The following is a 19,604-nucleotide window of genomic DNA, read 5'->3' as shown; positions in this document are numbered from 1 at the left end:
GTGCCGCGGGAGGACGTCTACATGCGCATATGGACCGGACTGGTTAACCGCCAGCGGCAACTTGCAAGATTCCATCCATCCACCACGACCGAGAGCTCTCCAGTCTCCTCTCCACACCATGGAGTCATGGACACCCGGCCCGCCGTTCGGTTTCCTCGGCAAACTGAACGCTCTCCTACTCCTGCTAATAAGGCATGGCCGTGCGCGTCGGGTCCTCGTCGCCGGTCGTGCCAGACATGGAACGCGACGGCGACGCGGGTGGGGTGCACCGTGCACGGTGGAGGAAGCAACCTTCGGACGCAAGTAGAGCATCTTGTTCTGCCGGCTTCTATATATAGGACACCCGCTGGACGCACGTCCTCGCATAGGTTACTACTAGTAGGCCACAACCACCACCCAACCGCTCCCGTCGATCGATTGAGCCGTCAGCTCCATCATCATCTGATTGCCGCCGCCGCTTGCCGCCCATCCAGCTCACACTGAAAGCTACGTCTCACTCTCTCCTTCCTCTCCCTACTTACCTAGCTACGAGTAGCTCGATCGGTTAGAGCTAGCTTGTGATCACCACGCGCGCCCGCCTTCAGCCCCTTTTAAGCGAGGGCCGGGGCATGCGCTGCTCTGCTCGCACCGCAAAGGATGGCCCCAGCTTCTGCCTCCCTCCTCCCCGCCGCCACCACCAAGCGCCCCGTCGACGCCCAAGACCCCGACGCTGCTGAGCATCCACTCCCGCAGGTCAGTCGCTGCTCTCCTCAACACGTACTGCACGTCTCCATTGAACTAGCAAGCGACGTACGTAATGATGCGCGCGCGTGGTGACCAGGAGAGCGCGGTGACCAAGAAGGACGGCCAGAGTCAGCAGCAGCAGCAGCAGAGGCTGGAGTGCCCGCGGTGCAGCTCCAGCGACACCAAGTTCTGCTACTACAACAACTACAGCACCACGCAGCCGCGCCACTACTGCCGCACCTGCCGCCGCTACTGGACGCACGGTGGCACGCTCCGCAACGTGCCCGTCGGCGGGGCATGTCGCCGTGCCGGCAAGCGCCGCAAGGCCTCCGCCGATCCCCAAACGCCCTCGTCCAACTCGCTGGCGCAGCAGCCGGACCTTCAGGACACGCGCTCCCTCCCGGACTTCCCATTCCTCACCGACGACGGCGCCGTCTTCCTGCCGCAGTTCGACCTCAGGCTCGGCCGGTTCCCATGGACGACGCCGGCGACCACGGACCACCTTTACGACGGGCTCGCGCCGTGGGGTGCCTGTGACGAGGCGCTCGCTCCCACCGGCGCTACGGGAGCGTGGGACGACTTCGGCGGCCTGGATCTCACCTGGCCACCGCCGCCACCCCCGGCGGCCGGCAACCGATGATCGGCGTCGTCATGTCAGTTAGCGTGTCGCCGGCGCGTTCGAGGCTCCTGTTTTATCATCGCAGCCTCGATCGAGGCTAATTTGCACGGGAAATTGTACGTCTCCCGTGTCAAACCAGACACCTTTGACCACACTAGTGATCTGATTACGTAGCTCGATCCATTTCAGGTTATATTTGCATGTATGGATGTGGCTAGCAAGCGCATGAGTATCCATGCTAGCTGTTAAGTACTTTTCCTCGTGGTTTTGGGGCTCTACATAAATCTCAGTACTCCCTCCGTTCCTAAATATAAGTCTTTTCTAGATTTCAATAAAAGACTACTCCTACATGAGAAGCAAAATAAGTAAATCTACACTCTAAAGTCTAAACTACGTTTATATACATCCATATGTAGTCCATAATGAAATCTCTAGAAAAATTTAATAAGAAAATCTAGCATAAAAGGAGAAATTGGGCCTATTTATCACTTTTGGTACCTAACCACATGAACTAGGAATAATGGCTAAATATTGAAGGTTCTAAGCCATGTATCAGAGCCGGTTATTTGAGTATCGATGTTGTTGGAGTCTAGCTTCCGACCAATCCGCTTCACTTCGGAGGACATAACAGCTTAAGAAGAAATCGAGATCAGGCCTATGGAAAGCGCACACACACGCCTGGGGAATGAATCCACATTTTCATTCTCAATACTAGGGGGGGGGGGGGGGGCTTCTCCGATCGATTGCTTTCACTGTTATTCCCCAGATTGAGGAAATGACCTCTCATCTTGCTTCCGTAAAATAATAAAATGTGCTTTCGCCAGAAGAAAAAAAAGATAGCTCAGTAAATGGCACTCAAGTAAAGTCGAGAAAGAAGCCTTGCTTTCGCACAAGAAGGAAGGAATTGACTCGGGTAAGTAAGCCCTATTGAGGGATTAAGGGCTCGAGTACGATTAGAGCGCCTTTTTTTTCGGAGGAAGTATAGTGGAATAGTAATACATGCAACTTGAGTCTAACAATGTTAGTAATTAGTCAAAGCAATGGCGTTTTCTTCTTCTAACCATTCAAGCGGTGGTGACGAGTTGTGAGCTGAAAGCATAGGAGGAGAAAGAGAGAACAATTTCGGATGGAAAAAATAAGAGTCGAATATTAGTTGAGACAATCCTAGTCCTTCTCCATGCATACTCACAGGTTGGTATTATCTTGGTATACATCTGTATCTAGATAAATATAAGACAAGTAATTCGGGATGGAGATATGCATCAATTTTCGTGGTAGTTAAACGTTCACATGTTTGACCATGATTATACACTAAAACTATCTTTCTTTTGCTTGGATACACTAAAATATAAAATATTTTCAATACCTAACATGAAAATAGTATTCGTGATGGATCAAATGATACAAATTTGGTATTGTAGATATTGATATTTTCTTCTAAAAACTTCATCAAACTTGTATAAGTTTGACTTCTAAAAAAATTAATACATGTTATATTGTGAAATGGAATATATCCATCTTTACTCCAAGAAAGCCGGATTTCATAATCAATAATAATTTTTAAAACAAAATAAACATAGTAACACCATACGGCAATCCATTTTCCTAGAATTGCCAAAAGGGGCACAAAATGTTAAATATGACATGTTTTTATTTCGTTTTGTACAGCACCATGTCAATGCCTTGATAGTGTCTGATCCCACTCGTGTGTTAACAAAGGTGGGGGGGGGGGGGGGGGGGGGGGGGGATTGACCAAAACGAATTTGAGAGAACAAAACGGTTGATCTACAAAAGGCTCTATATGTGTAAAGTTCTATTCCAGAAGTAGCATTCGTGTTCTCTGCATGATTGTTGGAGGGTGTATGTTGATCTACAAAATAAAAATATTTCGCGTTCCATTACATGGAGTACTTCCGTATCAATCAATTAGGACCATCTAGAAAATCGTGGCTGTAAAATTGGCACATGTACACATTAACCATCGAAAGCAAAAAATCTTTAGTGTTTCCATACATATTTGCACTGATTATGGCCATCCAATTTATGAAATCTCGCTATAAAATGGACCCCTCCCCCTCCTTCTCCTCACACCAACCAAATAAAAGCGATGGCTCGTCAGGGGAAGGCTAAGATCCAATGGATTGCCGACGCCGCGAAGCGCAAGGCGACAATGAGGAAACGTTTGCCCATGCTTGTGAAGAAGGCTCAAGAGCTTGCAATCCTTTGTGACATCCAAGGTTGCTCTTGTGGCACCTTCCAGGCCAGGCCCAGACGGATGTGCTCTGGCCATCGTTAAAGGAAGCCAAAGAGATCCTGCAGCGGTACAACCAGAGGTTGGAATCAAAAAAATGCAAGAGTAAGCAACAAGACGCAGGCTTAATCCAAGATATATATGTTCAACAAGGCAAACGGCAAGTTTTTAGAAGTCCAATGGCAGAACATCGACCTGAAGATCAAGGTCGTCCTCAGTGACCTCTTCGTTGGTGACTATCGTGGCTTCGAGGACATGCCCGATCACATGTCCCTCGTCCTCAAATGGAGGGTGGAGAAGCACCTCATGGACATTAACGCAAGCCTTGAGAAGCTCCGTACAGGGTCAGCACATGCATTGCCTCCAGCGCAACAACAAGACGGGACAGTGTTGCCACAGACTGAGGTAATATCAATGGTTAATCATATAACTATGTTGTGACCACCTCCTATGATGGCGCAAACTACATTTTTGCAGGAAGACATCTTTCCTATGGTGCGAGGTCTCGATGATGTCCGGATTGCTAGTCTTGTTGCCATGGATCCGTTGCCCCCTTCGATGGTGGATTTTTTGCCTTATGATGATGTTGATGCTCCCATGACCCTGGATCGAGATCCCCGCCATGGTACTCTGCCCTAACGCCTACAATAGCCACAACCTGCCTACTGGCAGGACCTATGTGACATCTTCATCAAGGCATGGATATTTTTCTCGTCGTCATTAAACCACCCTTCGACTATGTCAAGAAGTTCTCTCCTATACCTACTGCGTTGTCTACATGTAGAGATGTGGCGATCGGTAGATCTACCATTTTATTTAATTTATTTTGCTTGATTAAATATTGTCATTCTCGAAGCCTTAGGCCCATTTTCAGAGTGTCAATAGGTTACAGGAGCTAGCACCGAATTTTGAAATTTACATAGCGGATGTGTTTCCTTCCTTAAATATCATCCATTGTACTTGACAATGGATTTTACAATGTAATCTTTTCATGTCACAATTTAATGGAGAACTGGTACTAAGAAATTTGTTGGCACCAATCTTGATTAATTATCTCCTTTTTGTCTTGTTTGTTGCCTTTTTTTAGTACGAGTTATATGACTAGCTCGTTTATTCCTTTTTTTCATTGTGGAATTAGACAGACATGGAAACTAGTTGTATACCAATATACACATATGATGGTACATGCACGATGGTCAACTACAAGTAAATGTTGTTGCATATGGTTCAACGGTTGCATATGTACATAATCCAAATGCATGCAAATTTAAGTCAGACATCTGATTAGTTGAATTGAGAATTTTAAAAAGGGGAGGAAATTGACTATCATAAAAATTAGTCATGAACAGGGATGTGTGGAAGTTAGCTATCCACGTGCCACAACCATGACTAGGTGTCAAGATCTTATGGGTATTAACTCTAGCTAGCATACCTTAACTTTCTTTGGGGCAGAATGGCTTTGACAACAAACCACTAAGAAGGTCTTTGAAAAAACACTCCGACAAGTCCAGTGTTGTAACCAAGAATTCAGAGCCCCGGAGAGATACAAATGGGCCTTGGGTTTTTTCTCGTATAACTAAAGCATATTTTCATGTAACCTCAATACACTGTATGGCGAAAGGAGGGGCCTATCAATCAGGCGATGACTTCAACTTCAAGAGTCGGGACAACCTCAATACCGACTTCGAGCAGACAATCAGACGATGAACTTGTCTTTACGGGAGTAAAGTTCAATAACCCTCCAAGCTCATGATGCCAAAAATACACTTGGAGGCACTTACATATTCGGTTTTCGTCGGCTCATGGAAACCGACCTAAAAGCACAACAACCAACAATGAACTGGGGCCATCGTTAACGTCAAAACAACAGATTCCTCTGTTGTCATTCTTGGTTGCTAATTATCCACTATCAAAAGAGCAAAAGCAAAATATGGTGTGCTTTGGATTTTCAATATCAACTCACAAATGAGATAGATTTTGCAAGAAAATTAATCGTATTTGTAAAATTATTAAGATTTTCTTAATTCCCAGCCTAATCAACCAAGAGAAAGGGGGGGGGGGGGCTCAATCCTTGAAAGAAAGAAAAATAGATTGCTTGTACATCCAAGGCCCCAATTACCAAATGGGTCGACAATGAGTCGAGTATAAAACTGATCGAGCATGTATTCATTCTATATTGAAAACTTGAAAAGTAAAAACATTGTTTTTAAGTTGGGTTATAAATAGTGATGCATGTAACCACACTGGCATACAAGTTTTTCGCAGCATGCATGCAATGGTGCATGTACTTCAATCCTGTTCAGACACTCTAAAAATAAGCACACATAACACGACTCAGTAAACAGTAACCTTGGTCGCTATCATCCTACTCGGATACTCCCTCCGTTCCAAAATACTTGTCTTTCTAGACATTTCAAATGGACACAATATATGAATGTATGTAGACATATTTTAGAATGTAGATTCGCTCATTTTGCTCCGTATGTAGTCACTTGTTGAAATCTCTAGAAAGACAAATATTTAGGAACGGAGGAAGTAGATGCGTATTTTAGGCACCTCGTTTTCGGGATCCTGCTGGAAAGCTCTTGTGGATTCGTGAGAGATCATGCTAATTAACTAACAATTTGTATTAGCATGACAAATTCATCGCGCTCCAACAGTAGATTAACCAGCTGATGAGATCCATGACCAGCAATTGTCTTTCAAGCAACGTTGCTTTCAAGAGATTAAATTAGTTGATGAGATCCATGACCAGCAATTGTCCTTTCCTTGATGTGTGTTGAGTGTTGACCAGTATATGGCCGCAACTAGCTGTCATCCTTTCGTCCCATATAAATGTACTATAAGTAGGGAGTATGTTAATGGTAAGTTGGAACAAGAAATTAACTAGTTGATGGCCGGGCGAGAGGAGAAGTAGGAGGCGTGCGTACATATACCAGCCGTGTGAGACCATGACCATGGCCAGGATAACAGTCATGAGCACCATTGTCTAAGCGCAGCTTGTGATCGAGCTCATGATTAAACTAGCTCTCAATCATATGCGGCCGCGGTTCCGATCGCCTACTGCGTTGAGTCGCTGTCGCTGCAAACGTTGGTCGGCAGGACTCTGTTTTATTGTTTTATCTCACTTTTTTTTCAGGAAATTGTTTTATCTCACTTGTGGTTCATTCCGAACGTGATCCTTTCATATAAAAAAATCCATTGTACCGTCTGAATTCATTATGGTTAGAGTGAAATGCATCACTGGTCCATGAACTCAAACTGATTGCACACTGTAGGTCACAAACTCAAGAATTGATCGATTTAGGCCGTAAAATCGTAAACTTGATCAAACATGACCAAAATCGACCCCGGAGAGGAAAAACTGGACATGTGGCTGTCTTCGTTCCCTAGGCCTACATGCTTTTCTTGGCTTTTGGTTGAGATCCCTAGCACCGCTTCCGAGAAAAATTCTAGGATAAGAGCCATTTTTTAAAGAGTGTTTGGTTGGAGTAATGGAGTGAAATGGGGTCAGCTCCGCACTTGGTACCCATTCTAGTGTTTGATTGAGGAGGCGGAATGGGATGTATTGGTTCGACCTAGAGGGGTGTCCCTCCGATATATATGGAACCATCCTATATTGACCGGACCACCTTGATCCTCGCCTGAATCAGCGCCACGTGACATGGAGTTTCATCTAGCCCTCTTCCTCCCTCTACAAAAGTTTTCCCCTATCGGATTTTGACAGTAGCGGCGGTGAACCGTGGGGGTTGTGTGGTGATCCCAGCCGACAGTGGTGGACGGGGGATCTAGAATCAAATGTAGAAGACGCAATTCATTTGGTTAGTCAATCAAAGACACCCAAGTTTACCGTCTTGGTGCCCATCTTAATTCTTTTTTAAGCCCTCTCGTCTATTAATAGCATGTAAAAGTAGTACATTAATCCTCATAACCAGCAACAAGCATTTTGAGTGAGCCAAGCATGCCGTCGTCATCTCTTGTCCTTCATCTGAGCCAGGTAGACCTTGTTATAGTAGACATTTGAAAATTCATCATGGTAAGGTCCAACGGGCAACACACCAGAGCAGCAACCTCGCCAAGAATGATAATCGTAGACACCCATGAGAGCGATGTGGTTGCTATGGCGAGGTTTGCCGTGGAAATCCACGCCTCGTGCAGGCGGAGTATGAGTTGTTTGCCAGCATGGACACGTAGCGCAACAAGGCGATCAAGAAGAAGGGTGAGATTGGCCCCTCAATGTGATCAGTGTCGAGTTGGACGCGACGATGAGCATGACTACGTTGACTGAAACAACCTTCATTGGTCTAACGATGAGGAGTAGTTGTCTGTAGTGTGTCCGTAGGAGTCGGTCATTCTATGTTTAAGTTTGCATGTTCAAAACTTTAAATGTTTGAATCGAAATATGTTGCGGCAGTGATGCCCTATTTTACATCATCTGCTGCCGCAGAAATATTTTTGAGTGCCATAAAAATTGATTTTGAGTGCCCTATTTTACATCATGCTTTGGAGATGCTCGTACGTTTTCTCACTCGCCTGTAAAGAAATGCTTCAACGCCCATCTAAATTCATCTTGTTTGCGTAATATATTTTAGCTTACTTTTCTTCATTTCCTTTGAAGAAGAATTTGACCTCTGTTGCAAGCGAGCTGGCACGTAAACCACGCCATACTGACATCTGCACTAATCATCACTCGATCATTGCAGCATTATTTATTTTGTGCACGCACGCATGCACGGGTGGGAATAGAATGGGTTTTGGAAGACTGCACGCTTCTGGATTCAGTCAAGGGTAAGGGAACGGTTGACGTCCGTGCATTGCCGAAAATGCCATTTCTCTATTGATTCTTGCACTCCTGGTACTGCTCGCAGCTGCCGCCATACTCAACTCATGTTTACACTGGACTGGATCCATCACCACAGCACAACATGCTCGCCGCTTAATCCGTTACCCCCTCGTAACGTGTGCTGGATCCACCAACACACGCAATAATGCTACACTTACGAAGGGCCTACGTATGCTTAAGAAACCTCCCAAACAAATCTAAACATGCCCCCCATAGTTTTCAGGGGGGTGAGCCTCTCCCTCTCCTAAACACCAATCCTAGTCGTCCACATTGGCTTCTACGTAAACCCTCGTAGATACCTTACGTAAGTCTAGCATTGCGCCCCACACATGTAAGAGCACGTACTCACAGTCGCAGACCGAAAATTCTAAATTCACGGACAGTTAGTGACGATAACGGGCTCCTTCCATGTATCTAAACCTGCCCCCCCCCCCCCCCCCCCCCCCCTCTTCTGATTTTCAAGGGTGTGGGAGTGCCACGTTGAATCAGTCCATAAAACCCCTATGAAATCTGCATGCGTGTAGTGTTACTCGTCGCAGACCATGCAGACCATTTTTTCTCACTATCTCACCAGTGTGTGGAATACTGTTCAGGGCGTGTGATGGTGCTGTCTTAGGCATCTCTTGCCGAATTTCTAAAAGTGTTTTAACTTCTCAGAAGTGTTTTTTAGAGTTAATCCCATTTTAACTGAACGGGCCTAAGACTATATATTAAGGATCATAGGTCTTTGCAAACACATCTATACAAAAAAGTAAATTACAGTGGACCAACGCTCCACACGCCCTCCGCCGCCGATAATAATAACAACGTAATGGAATAGGGCGGGAGGAACATTACTCCTACACTGTGACAATGACGCCACCTTTGCCATCCCAAACCAAATAGGAAGATTCTAGTGGCCTAAAGCAAAACTGAAAGAAAAAATGCCCATGCCACTTTGCGACAAGTTTATATCTAATATCGAGCATGGCGCGGTCCAAGACCATGCACCAAGACCCTCTTCTCCGGTGGCCTAGCCAGTCCGGGCTGCCTTTGAAGATCGTTGCGTTGGATCCCTCCGATCGTCGCCTTCACCAGTTCCGACACCTAGCACCGCCTGACGAAGACACAAACTCAAGGCTTCATCTCCTTCCTCGTCCACAGTAGCCCTCAAACACCTCCTCGCCACCACCACCAACGCGTGGGCTTTGCCCGATGATGTGCCCTGACAACTGCGAGAGGGCCGGGGGAGACGAGGATGGAGGCTAGGGTTTTGAATCCCTGCCTCTGCGCTTTCTCAAACGAAGTGTTATGTGCCACCCGAACCCTCATTCGGTTTAACTACTCAAAATTTTGAACAAAACTATCTAGCATCCGTCAAATTTGAGCAGTCAAAACCAAGTCTCAGCAAAAGATTTCTTTCCCTCCATCGCTCTCTCTCGCTCGGCAGCCTCTGCCAGCCACCGTGCTCGCCGTTGACACCCCGCAGCCCCGTTGACCTTACAAACACCGGAGTTCAGCCATGGCGGGCTTGATTGGACGGCTTCTAGGGTAATCGAGCTCCTCGATGCCTGCAGACCATCCCACCCCAACTTAATACTCCCTCCGTCCTAAAATTTTTGTCTTAGATTTGTCAAAATGTGACTTCCGTATTTAGACAAATCTATGACAAGAATTTTGGGACGGATGGAGTATTAGAAAAGAAAGTTTCACTGTAAAATAGAAAATGGTCCCAATTAACAGATGCAGGTAACCAGATCCGAAACCTGCAGGGTAAACAGCGCTTGACTCTTGATAACGGCGAGCAGACGAGCCACCATAAAACGATGGATTGACGAGAGACGCGGAATCGCGCCGTCGGCACCGAGGAGCCGCCGTATCGATCGGTCCGAGTTTCACCATCGCGCCCTCTACGCCTTGCAACGGCCAGCCACGAGCTACCGCGGAAATTAACCTCACCGGGGCGACAGACAAAACTCACGACGGCGACAGCTCCGTCGCCGTCGCATGGCGCGTGTGGCCCCGCCGCGTAGAAAAAGACGCACCGACCATGTCCCCCTTGGTCCTCTCTCTCTCGCCTAGCTCGCCAACCTCTGCCGTGCCCCGCGCCGCGTCACCCTGACGCGACCAGCACACGACGACTGCCCCGCGCTCGCCAGCTCGCGTCCGTCCGTCCCCATTAACGCCGACTCGACCTCGATCCGCCCCCATCCATCGCACGTTAGCTAGCGCGCAAGCTTAGCCAGTCCACGCCACGCACGCAAAGCACACTGGACGCATGCGTCGTCGTCGCCGCGCGTCCGGCCGGCGCCGTGGCCCAGTGGCGGCTGAGGACGGATGTCGACGCGACGACGCCCACTCACCAATCACGTACACGTACAGAACAGTTGGGTCGCGTTACGTCGATCACGAAACATGGCAGTATCTTGGCACAGTACCGTGGGAGCGAGCGTGCATGCATCGACGGAATTGGTTATCTGCCAGCGGCAACTTGCAAGATTCCATCCACCACCGTACCGAGGACGGACCCAGAACTCTCCAGTCTCCTCTCTCCGCACCACGGGTACCCGGACCCGCCCGGCCGTTCGGTTTCCTCGGCAAACTGAACGGTCCTACTCCTACTGCTGGCATGGCCGTGCGCGTCGGGTCTGCGTTGCCGGTCGTGCCAGACATACATGGAACGCGACGGCGACGCGGGTGGTGGTGCATGGTGGAGGAAGAAACCTTCGGACGCAAGGAGAGCATCTGTGGTGCTGCCGACGTACGTCCGTGCCGCGTCACCGCGCGCTGGTTTCTATATATAGGACACCCAACTGGACGCACCGCCTCGCATAGGCCGCGATCACTGCCCAACCGCTCCCGTCGAGATACATCATCTCATTGCCGCCGCCGCCCATCCAGCGAGGACTGACCGCTACGTCTCACTCTCTGCTTCCTCTCCCTACTTAGAGCATCTCCAGTCGTTGGCCTCACAGGAGGGGTTAAAAATCGCCCCTGGGGACGCACCCGCGCTAACCCGCGTGATGGGGGCGTGATGCCATCCAGTCGCGGCGCCCATATTTTTTTGAAAAAGTTGAATACGGCGCAAACTCGGCTCAAATTTAACACAAACATCGGCGAGTTCGTTCAAATTTAAACATATTTTACAAAAAAAACTACTAGGGGCTGCCCCTCGCCGTCTCCCTTGCCGCTCCCCGTCGCCCGCCCTTGCAGTTCTACATGCCGAGGAGGCTGTAGAACCGCGTGTAGTCGCCGCCGCCGCCGCCGTCCCTGCTGCATCCTTCCCCCGGTTGGCGCGGCGGGTTGGACGGTCCGGGGGCGTCCTCGTCATCGTCACTGTGGAGGATCACGACGACGTGCTCGTCCTCGCGCCCACGCTTGCGGGCTTCGATCTCCTCCAGGGCCCGACGCTGCCGGACCATCTCGTCGCTGAGGTAGTCGTCCCGCGCCCACTGCAGAGCGTCCTCGTCGGAGAAGCCGCGCCGGGCTATCTCCTCGTACTCCGCGGGGAGGCTGGGCTCCGGCTTGGACTCGACGAGGACGAAGCGGCCGGATGGGGGGTGGAGTCGCCGATGCGGACGCCGGAGCTGCGGGTGCGCGCGCTGACAGGCGTGTCCTGGGGCTCCAGCTTGACGGGGCGGAGGCAGGGAGAGCCCGACGAGCGGCCGGACAAGGAAGAGGACGCGCCGGGCCGCTCCATGCGCCTCGGCGTCCAGGAGCTCCCACAGCGGCGCGAGAAGGACGGGGGAGCGGGGTACTCGAGGCGCGGCGTGTTGCCGCCCTCGATGTACTCGAGGACGGTCTCCAACATGCGGCCGGGCACACCCTACCACCGGCGCCGGCCCTCGGAGTTGAGCCTGCCGGAGGGCACAACGCCGTTTGTCGCCTCGAGCTGCTTGGCGTGGCGGCGGCGGAAGTAGGGCTCCTAGAGCGGGCTGTCGGGGGTGTACCGCGGGCCTTCCCTTGCCGCCGCGGCAGGGACGCGCGGATACGTGCGATCTCCGCACGCTGCGCCGCCCCGATGGGTGGTGGTGGCACCGGCACGCCGCCGGCGCTGATCCTCCACGCCCCGGGCACCCGCATGTCCGGCGGGGCCGGGTACTCGGCCTCGAAAAGGAGGCGAGTCTCGTCATCGTGAAGATGGCGGCGCCCGAAGCCATTCGCCGTCGCGCCGTCGCCTGGGAAGCGCTCGGCCATCCTGACCGGCGCGGCAGCGCATGCAGGTTTGACATTGATTCGCCACGGGAAACGAGGCGATGAGGATGACGAAGCGGCGAGAAGAGAGTCGAGTCCCTGACGCGGCTGGCCCACGGCGCTTTCGCGCCAAAAAATATTCGCCCGGCGCTCCCGAGCGCCCCCCAGCGCGCCGGTTCGGGTTGGGTCCGCCTGCGTCAATTTCGGCCCGAACCGGCAACAAATGGGCCCCTGGGAACGCGACTGGGCCGATTTTTCGACATCAGCGCCCGAAAAATCACTTGAAGGGCCTTGTTAGGGACGCGGCTGGAGATGCTCTTAACTACTAGCTAGGAGAGCTAGCTTGTGATCACCACGCGCGCCCGCCCGCAGCTCCTTTTAAGCGACGGCCAGGACATGCGCTGCTCTGCACGCACCGCAAAAGATGGCTCCAGCTTCTGCCTCGCTCGTCCCGGCCGCCACCACCAACCCCAGCGCCAAGCGCCCCTTCGCCGCCCAAGACGACGCTGCTGACCATCCATTTCAGGTTATATTTGCATGTATGGATGTGGCTAGCTGTTAAGTACTTTTCCTCGCGGTTTTGGTGCTCTACATGAACCTCAGTATAATGGAATAGTAATGCATGCAACTTGAGTCTAGCTATGTTAGTAATAATTAGTCAAAGGAATGGCGTTTTCTTCTTCCAACTATTCAAGTGGTGGTGACGAGCTGTGAGCTGAAAGCATAGGAAGTGAAAGAGAGATCAATTTCGAATGAGAAACATCCGAGTCGAATTTAGTTGAGACAATCCTAGTCGGTCTCGATGCATACTCACTGGTTGGTATCATCTCCGTATACATCTGTACCTAGACAAATATAAGACAAGTAATTCGGGATGGAGATATGCATCAATTTTCGTGGTAGTTAAACGTTCACATGTTTGACCATGATTATACACTAAAACTATCTTTCTTTTGCTTGGATACACTAAAATATCAAATATTTTCAATACCTAACATGAAAATAGTATTCGTGATGGATCAAATGATACAAATTTGGTATTGCAGATATTGATATTTTCTTCTAAAAACTTCATCAAACTTGTATAAGTTTGACTTCTAAAAAAACTAATACATGTTATATTGTGAAATGGAATATATCCATCTTTATTCCAAGAAAGCCGGATTTCATAATCATTAATCATTTTAAGAACAAAATAAACATAGTAACACCATACGGCAATCCACTTTCCCTAGAATTGCCAAAAGGGGCACAGAATGTTAAACATGATATGTTTTTATTTTGTTTTGTACAGCACCGTGTCAACGCCTTGATAGTGTGGGATCCTACTCGTATGTTAACAAAGGTGGGGGGGGGGGGGGGGGTGACCAAAACGAAATTGAGAGAACAAAACGGTTGAAGACCACGATGTCTCTGACATCTACCTTGGAGGCCAAGGCTCTATATGTCCAAAGTTCTATTCCAGAAGTATCATTTGTGTTCTCTGCATGATTGTTGGAGGGTGTATGTTGATCTACAAAATAAAAGTATTTTGCGTTCCCTTACATGGAGTACTTTCGTATCAATCAATTAGGACCATCTAGAAAATCGTGGCTGTAAAATTGGCACGTGTACACATTAACAATCGAAAGCAAAAAATCTTTAGTGTTTCCATACATATTTGCACTGATTATGGCCGTCCAATTTATAAAATCTGGCTATAAAATGGACCCCTCCCCCTCCTTCTCCTCACACCAACCAAATAAAAGCGATGGCTCGTGAGGGGAAGGCTAAGATCCAATGGATTGCCGACGCCGCGAAGCGCAAGGCGACAATGAGGAAACGCTTGCCCATGCTTGTGAAGAAGGCTCAAGAGCTTGCAATCCTTTGTGACATCCAAGGTTGTCTCTTGTGGCACCTTCCAGGCCAGGCCCAGACGGATGTGCTCTGGCCATCGTTAAAGGAAGCCAAAGAGATCCTGCAGCGGTACAACCAGAGGTTGGAATCAAAAAAAATGCAAGAGTAAGCAACAAGGCACGGGCTTATTCCAAGATATGTTCAACAAGGCAAATGGCAAGTTTTTAGAAGTCCAATGGCAGAAAATCGACCTGAAGATCAAGGTCGTCCTTAGTGACCTCTTCGTCGGTGACTATCGAGGCTTCGAGGATATGCCTGATCACATGTCCCTCGTCCTCAAATGGAGGGTGGAGAAGCACCTCATGGACATCAACGCAAGCCTTGATAAGCTCCGTACAGGGTCAGCACATGCATTGTCTCCAGCGCAACAACAAGACGGGACAGTGTTAACAAAGACCGAGGTAATATCAATGGTTAATCATATAACTATGTTGTGACCACCTCCTCTGATGGCGCAAACTCCATTTTTGCAGGAAGACATCTTTCCTATGGTGCGAGGTCTTGATGATGTCTAGATCGTTGGTCATGTTGCCATGGATCCGTCGCCCCCTTCGATGGTGGATTTGTCACCTTATGATGATGTTGATCTTGGGGAACGTAGTAATTTCAAAAAAATTCCTATGTACACGCAAGATCATGGTCATGCATAGCAATGAGAGGGGAGAGTATTGTCCACGTACCCTCGTAGACCGAAAGCGGAAGCGTTAGTACAACGCGGTTGATGTAGTCGTACATCTTCACGGTCCGACCGATCAAGTACCGAACACACTGCACCTCCAAGTTTAGCACACGTTCAGCTCGATGACGTCCCTCGAACTCCGATCCAGCCAAGCTTTGAGGGAGAGTTTCGTCAGCACGACGGCGTGGTGACGATGATGATGTTCTACCGATACAGGGCTTCGCCTAAGCACTGCCACGATATTATCGAGGTGGAATATGGTGGATGGGGGCACCGCACACGGCTAATAGATCTCAAGGATCAATTGTTGTGTCTAGAGCTGCCCCTGCCCCCGTATATAAAGGAGCAAGGGGGAGGGGGCGGCCGGCCAGGAGGAGGCGCACCAGGAAGGAGTCCTAGGACTCCCTCCTTTCCTTGTCCAAGTAGGAGAGGGGGAAGGATGGGGAGAGAGGAGAGGAAGGAAAGGGGGGCGCCGCCCCCCTCCTTGTCCTATTCGGACTAGAGGGGGAGGGGGCGCGTGGCCTGCCCTGGCCGCCCCTCCTGTGCTCCACTTTGGGCCCATGAGGCCGATTAACCCCCCGGGGGGTTCCGGTAACCCCCCGGTACTCTGGTATACATCCGATAACCCCCAGAACCATTCCAGTGTCCGAATATAGTCGTCCAATATATCAATATTCATGTCTCGACCATTTCGAGACTCCTCGTCATGTCTGTGATCACATCCGAGACTCCGAACTATCTTCGGTACATCAAAACATATAAACTCTTAATATAACCGTCATCTAACTTTAAGCGTGCGGACCCTACGGGTTCGAGAACTATGTAGACATGACCGAGACACGTCTCTGGTCAATAACCAATAGCGGAACATGGATGCTCATATTGGCTCCCATATATTCTACGAAGATCTTTATCGGTCAAACCGCATAACAACATACGTTGTTCCCTTTGTCATCGTTATGTTACTTGCCCGAGATTCGATCGTCGGTATCTCAATACCTAGTTCAATCTCATTACCGGCAAGTCTCTATACTCGTTATGTAATGCTTCATCCCGTAACTAACTCATTAGCTACATTGCTTGCAAGGCTTATAGTGATGTGCATTACCGAGAGGGCTCAGAGATACCTCTCCGACAATTGGAGTGACAAACCCTAATCTCGAAATACGCCAACTCAACATGTTCCTTTGGAGACACCTGTAGAGCTCCTTTATAATCACCCAGTTACGTTGTGACGTTTGGTAGCACACAAAGTGTTCCTCCGGTAAACGGGAGTTGCATAATCTCATAAATGTAGGAACATGTATAAGTCATGAAGAAAGCAATAGCAACATACTAAACGATCAAGTGCTAAGCTAACGGAATGGGTCAAGTCAATCATATCATTCTCCTAATGATGTGATCCTGTTAATCAAATGACAACTCATGTATATGGTTAGGAAACACAACCATCTTTGATCAATGAGCTAATCAAGTAGAGGCATACTAGTGACACTATGTTTGTCTATGTATTCACACATGTATTATGTTTCCGGTTAATACAAGTCTAGCATGAATAATAAACATTTATCATGATATAAGGAAATAAATAATAACTTTATTATTGCCTCTAGGTCACATTTCCTTTAGTCTCCCACATGCACTAGAGTCAATAATCTAGATTACACAGTAATGATTCTAACACCCATGGAGCCTTGGTGCTGATCGTGTTTTGCTCGTGGAAGAGGCTTAGTCAACGGGTCTGCAACATTCAGATCCGTATGTATCTTGCAAATCTCTATGTCTCCCACCTGGACTTGGTCCCGGATGGAATTGAAGCGTCTCTTGATGTGCTTGGTCCTCTTGTGAAATCTGGATTCCTTTGCCAAGGCAATTGCATCATTATTGTCACAGAAGATTTTCATTGGTCCTGGTGCACTAGGCATGACACCAAGATCGGATATGAACTCCTTCATCCAGACTCCTTCATTTGCTGCTTCTGAAGCAGCTATGTACTCCGCTTCACATGTAGATCCCGCCACGACGCTTTGTTTAGAACTACACCAACTGACAGCTCCACCGTTCAATATAAACACGTATCCGGATTGCGATTTAGAATCGTCCGGATCAGTGTCAAAGCTTGCATCGACGTAACCATTTACGACTAGCTCTTTGTCACCTCCATAAACGAGAAACATATCCTTAGTCCTTTTCAGGTATTTCAGGATATTCTTGACCGTTGTCCAGTGATCCACTCCTGGATTACTTTGGTACCTCCCTGCTAAACTTATTGCTAAGCATACATCAGGTCTGGTACACAGCATTCCATACATGATAGAGCCTCTGGCTGAAGCAGAGGGAACATCTTTCATTTTCTCTCTATCTTCTGCTGTGGTCGGGCATTGAGTCTGACTCAACTTCACACCTTGTAATACAGGCAAGAACCCTTTCTTTGCTTGATCCATTTTGAACTTTTTCAAAACTTTATCAAGCTATGTGCTTTGTGAAAGTCCAATTAAGCGTCTTGATCTATCTCTATAGATCTTGATGCCCAATATATAAGCAGCTTCACCGAGGTCTTTCATTGAAAAACTTTTATTCAAGTATTCTTTTATGCTATCCAGAAATACTATATCATTTCCAATCAACAATATGTCGTCTATATATAATATCAGAAATGCTACAGAGCTCCCACTCACTTTCTTGTAAATACAGTCTTCTCCAAAAGTTTGTATAAAACCATATGCTTTGATCACACTATCAAAGCGTTTATTCCAACTCCGAGAGGTTTGCACCAGTCCATAAATGGATCGCTAGAGCTTGCACACTTTGTTAGCACCTTTTGGATCGACAAAACCTTCTGGTTGCATCATATACAACTCTTCTTCTAGAAATCCATTCAGGTATGCAGTTTTGACATCCATTTGCCATATTTCATAATCATAAAATGCGGCAATTGCTAACATGATTCGGACAGACTTAAGCATCGCTAGGGGTGAGAAAGTCTCATCGTACTCAACTCCTTGAACCTGTCGAAAACCTTTCGCAACAAGTCGAGCTTTGTAGACAGTAACATTACCATCAGCGTCAGTCTTCTTCTTGAAAATCCATTTATTCTCGATAGCTTGCCGATCATCGGGCAAGTCAACCAAAGTCCATACTTTGTTCTCATACATGGATCCCATCTCAGATTTCATGGCCTCAAGCCATTTCGCGGAATCTGGGCTCATCATCGCTTCCTCATAGTTCGTAGGTTCGCCATGGTCAAGTAACATGACTTCCAGAATAGGATTACCGTACCATTCTGGTGCGGATCTTACTCTGGTTGACCTACGAGGTTCGGTAGTAACTTGATCTGAAGTTTCATGATCAATATCATTAGCTTCCTCACTAATTGGTGTAGTCGTCACAGGAACCGGTTTCTGTGATGAACTATTTTCCAATAAGGGAGCAGGTACAGTTACCTCATCAAGTTCTACTTTTCTCCCACTCACTTCTTTCGAGAGAAACTCCTTCTCTAGAAAGGATCCAAATTTAGCAACAAAAGTCTTGCCTTCAGATCTATGATAGAAGGTGTACCCAATAGTCTCCTTTGGTATCCTATGAAGACACATTTCTCCGATTTGGGTTCGAGCTTATCTGGTTAAAGTTTCTTCACATAAGCATCGCAACCCCAAACTTTAAGAAACGACAACTTTGGTTTCTTGTCAAACCATATTTCATAAGGCGTTGTCTCAACGGATTTTGATGTGCCCTATTTAACGTGAATGCGGCCGTCTCTAAAGCATAACCCCAAAACGATAGCGGTAAATCAGTAAGAGACATCATAGATCACACCATATCTAGTAAAGTACGATTGCAACATTCGGACACACCATTACGTTGTGGTGTTCCAGGTGGCGTGAGTTGCGAAACTATTCTGCATTGTTTCAAATGTAAACCAAACTCGTAACTCAAATATTCTCCTCCACGATCAGATTGTAGGAATTTTATTTTCTTGTTACGATGATTTTCCACTTCACTCTGAAATTCTTTGAACTTTTCAAATGTTTCAGGCTTATGTTTCATTAAATAGATATACCCATATCTGCTTAAATCATCTGTGAAGGTGAGAAAATAACGATACCCGCCGCGAGCCTCAATGTTCATTGGACCACATACATTAGTATGTATGATTTCCAACAAATCTGTTACTCGCTCCATAGTTCCAGAGAACGGCGTTTTAGTCATCTTGTCCATGAGGCATGGTTCGCAAGTACCAAGTGATTCATGATCAAGTGATTCCAGAAGTCCATTAGTATGGAGTTTCTTCATGCGCTTTACACCAATATGACCCAAACGGCAGTGCCACAAATAAGTTGCACTATCATTATCAACTCTGCATCTTTTGGCTTCAACATTATGAATATAGGTATCACTACTATCGAGATTCAATAACAAT

At 47.8% G+C, this 19,604-nt stretch overlaps 1 protein-coding gene across 1 annotated transcript; it reads left to right on the top strand.

Annotated features, from left to right (window-relative positions):
- The first annotated feature begins 361 nt into the window (after positions 1-361).
- Positions 362-1,703, top strand: LOC123042754 (dof zinc finger protein DOF3.1). Its single transcript, XM_044465146.1, has 2 exons — positions 362-732; positions 821-1,703. The coding sequence occupies exons 1-2, from the start codon at positions 637-639 to the stop codon at positions 1,361-1,363; spliced, it is 639 nt and encodes a 212-aa protein (XP_044321081.1). The 5' UTR covers positions 362-636; the 3' UTR covers positions 1,364-1,703.
- The last annotated feature ends 17,901 nt before the right edge of the window (positions 1,704-19,604 follow it).

Source organism: Triticum aestivum, chromosome 2B (assembly GCF_018294505.1).
Source record: "Triticum aestivum cultivar Chinese Spring chromosome 2B, IWGSC CS RefSeq v2.1, whole genome shotgun sequence".
Lineage (NCBI taxonomy): Eukaryota > Viridiplantae > Streptophyta > Magnoliopsida > Poales > Poaceae > Triticum > Triticum aestivum.
Note: the sequence above shows the minus strand (reverse complement) of the source record. Positions and strands in the feature narration are given on the sequence as shown.

Excerpts from the sequence above, each read along its gene's own strand:
- LOC123042754 (XM_044465146.1), top strand. The coding sequence starts at position 637 with ATGGCCCCAGCTTCTGCCTCCCTCCTCCCCGCCGCCACCACCAAGCGC. Across the intron at positions 733-820 it reads CTGAGCATCCACTCCCGCAG|GAGAGCGCGGTGACCAAGAA; the intron begins GTCAGTCGCTGC and ends CGTGGTGACCAG.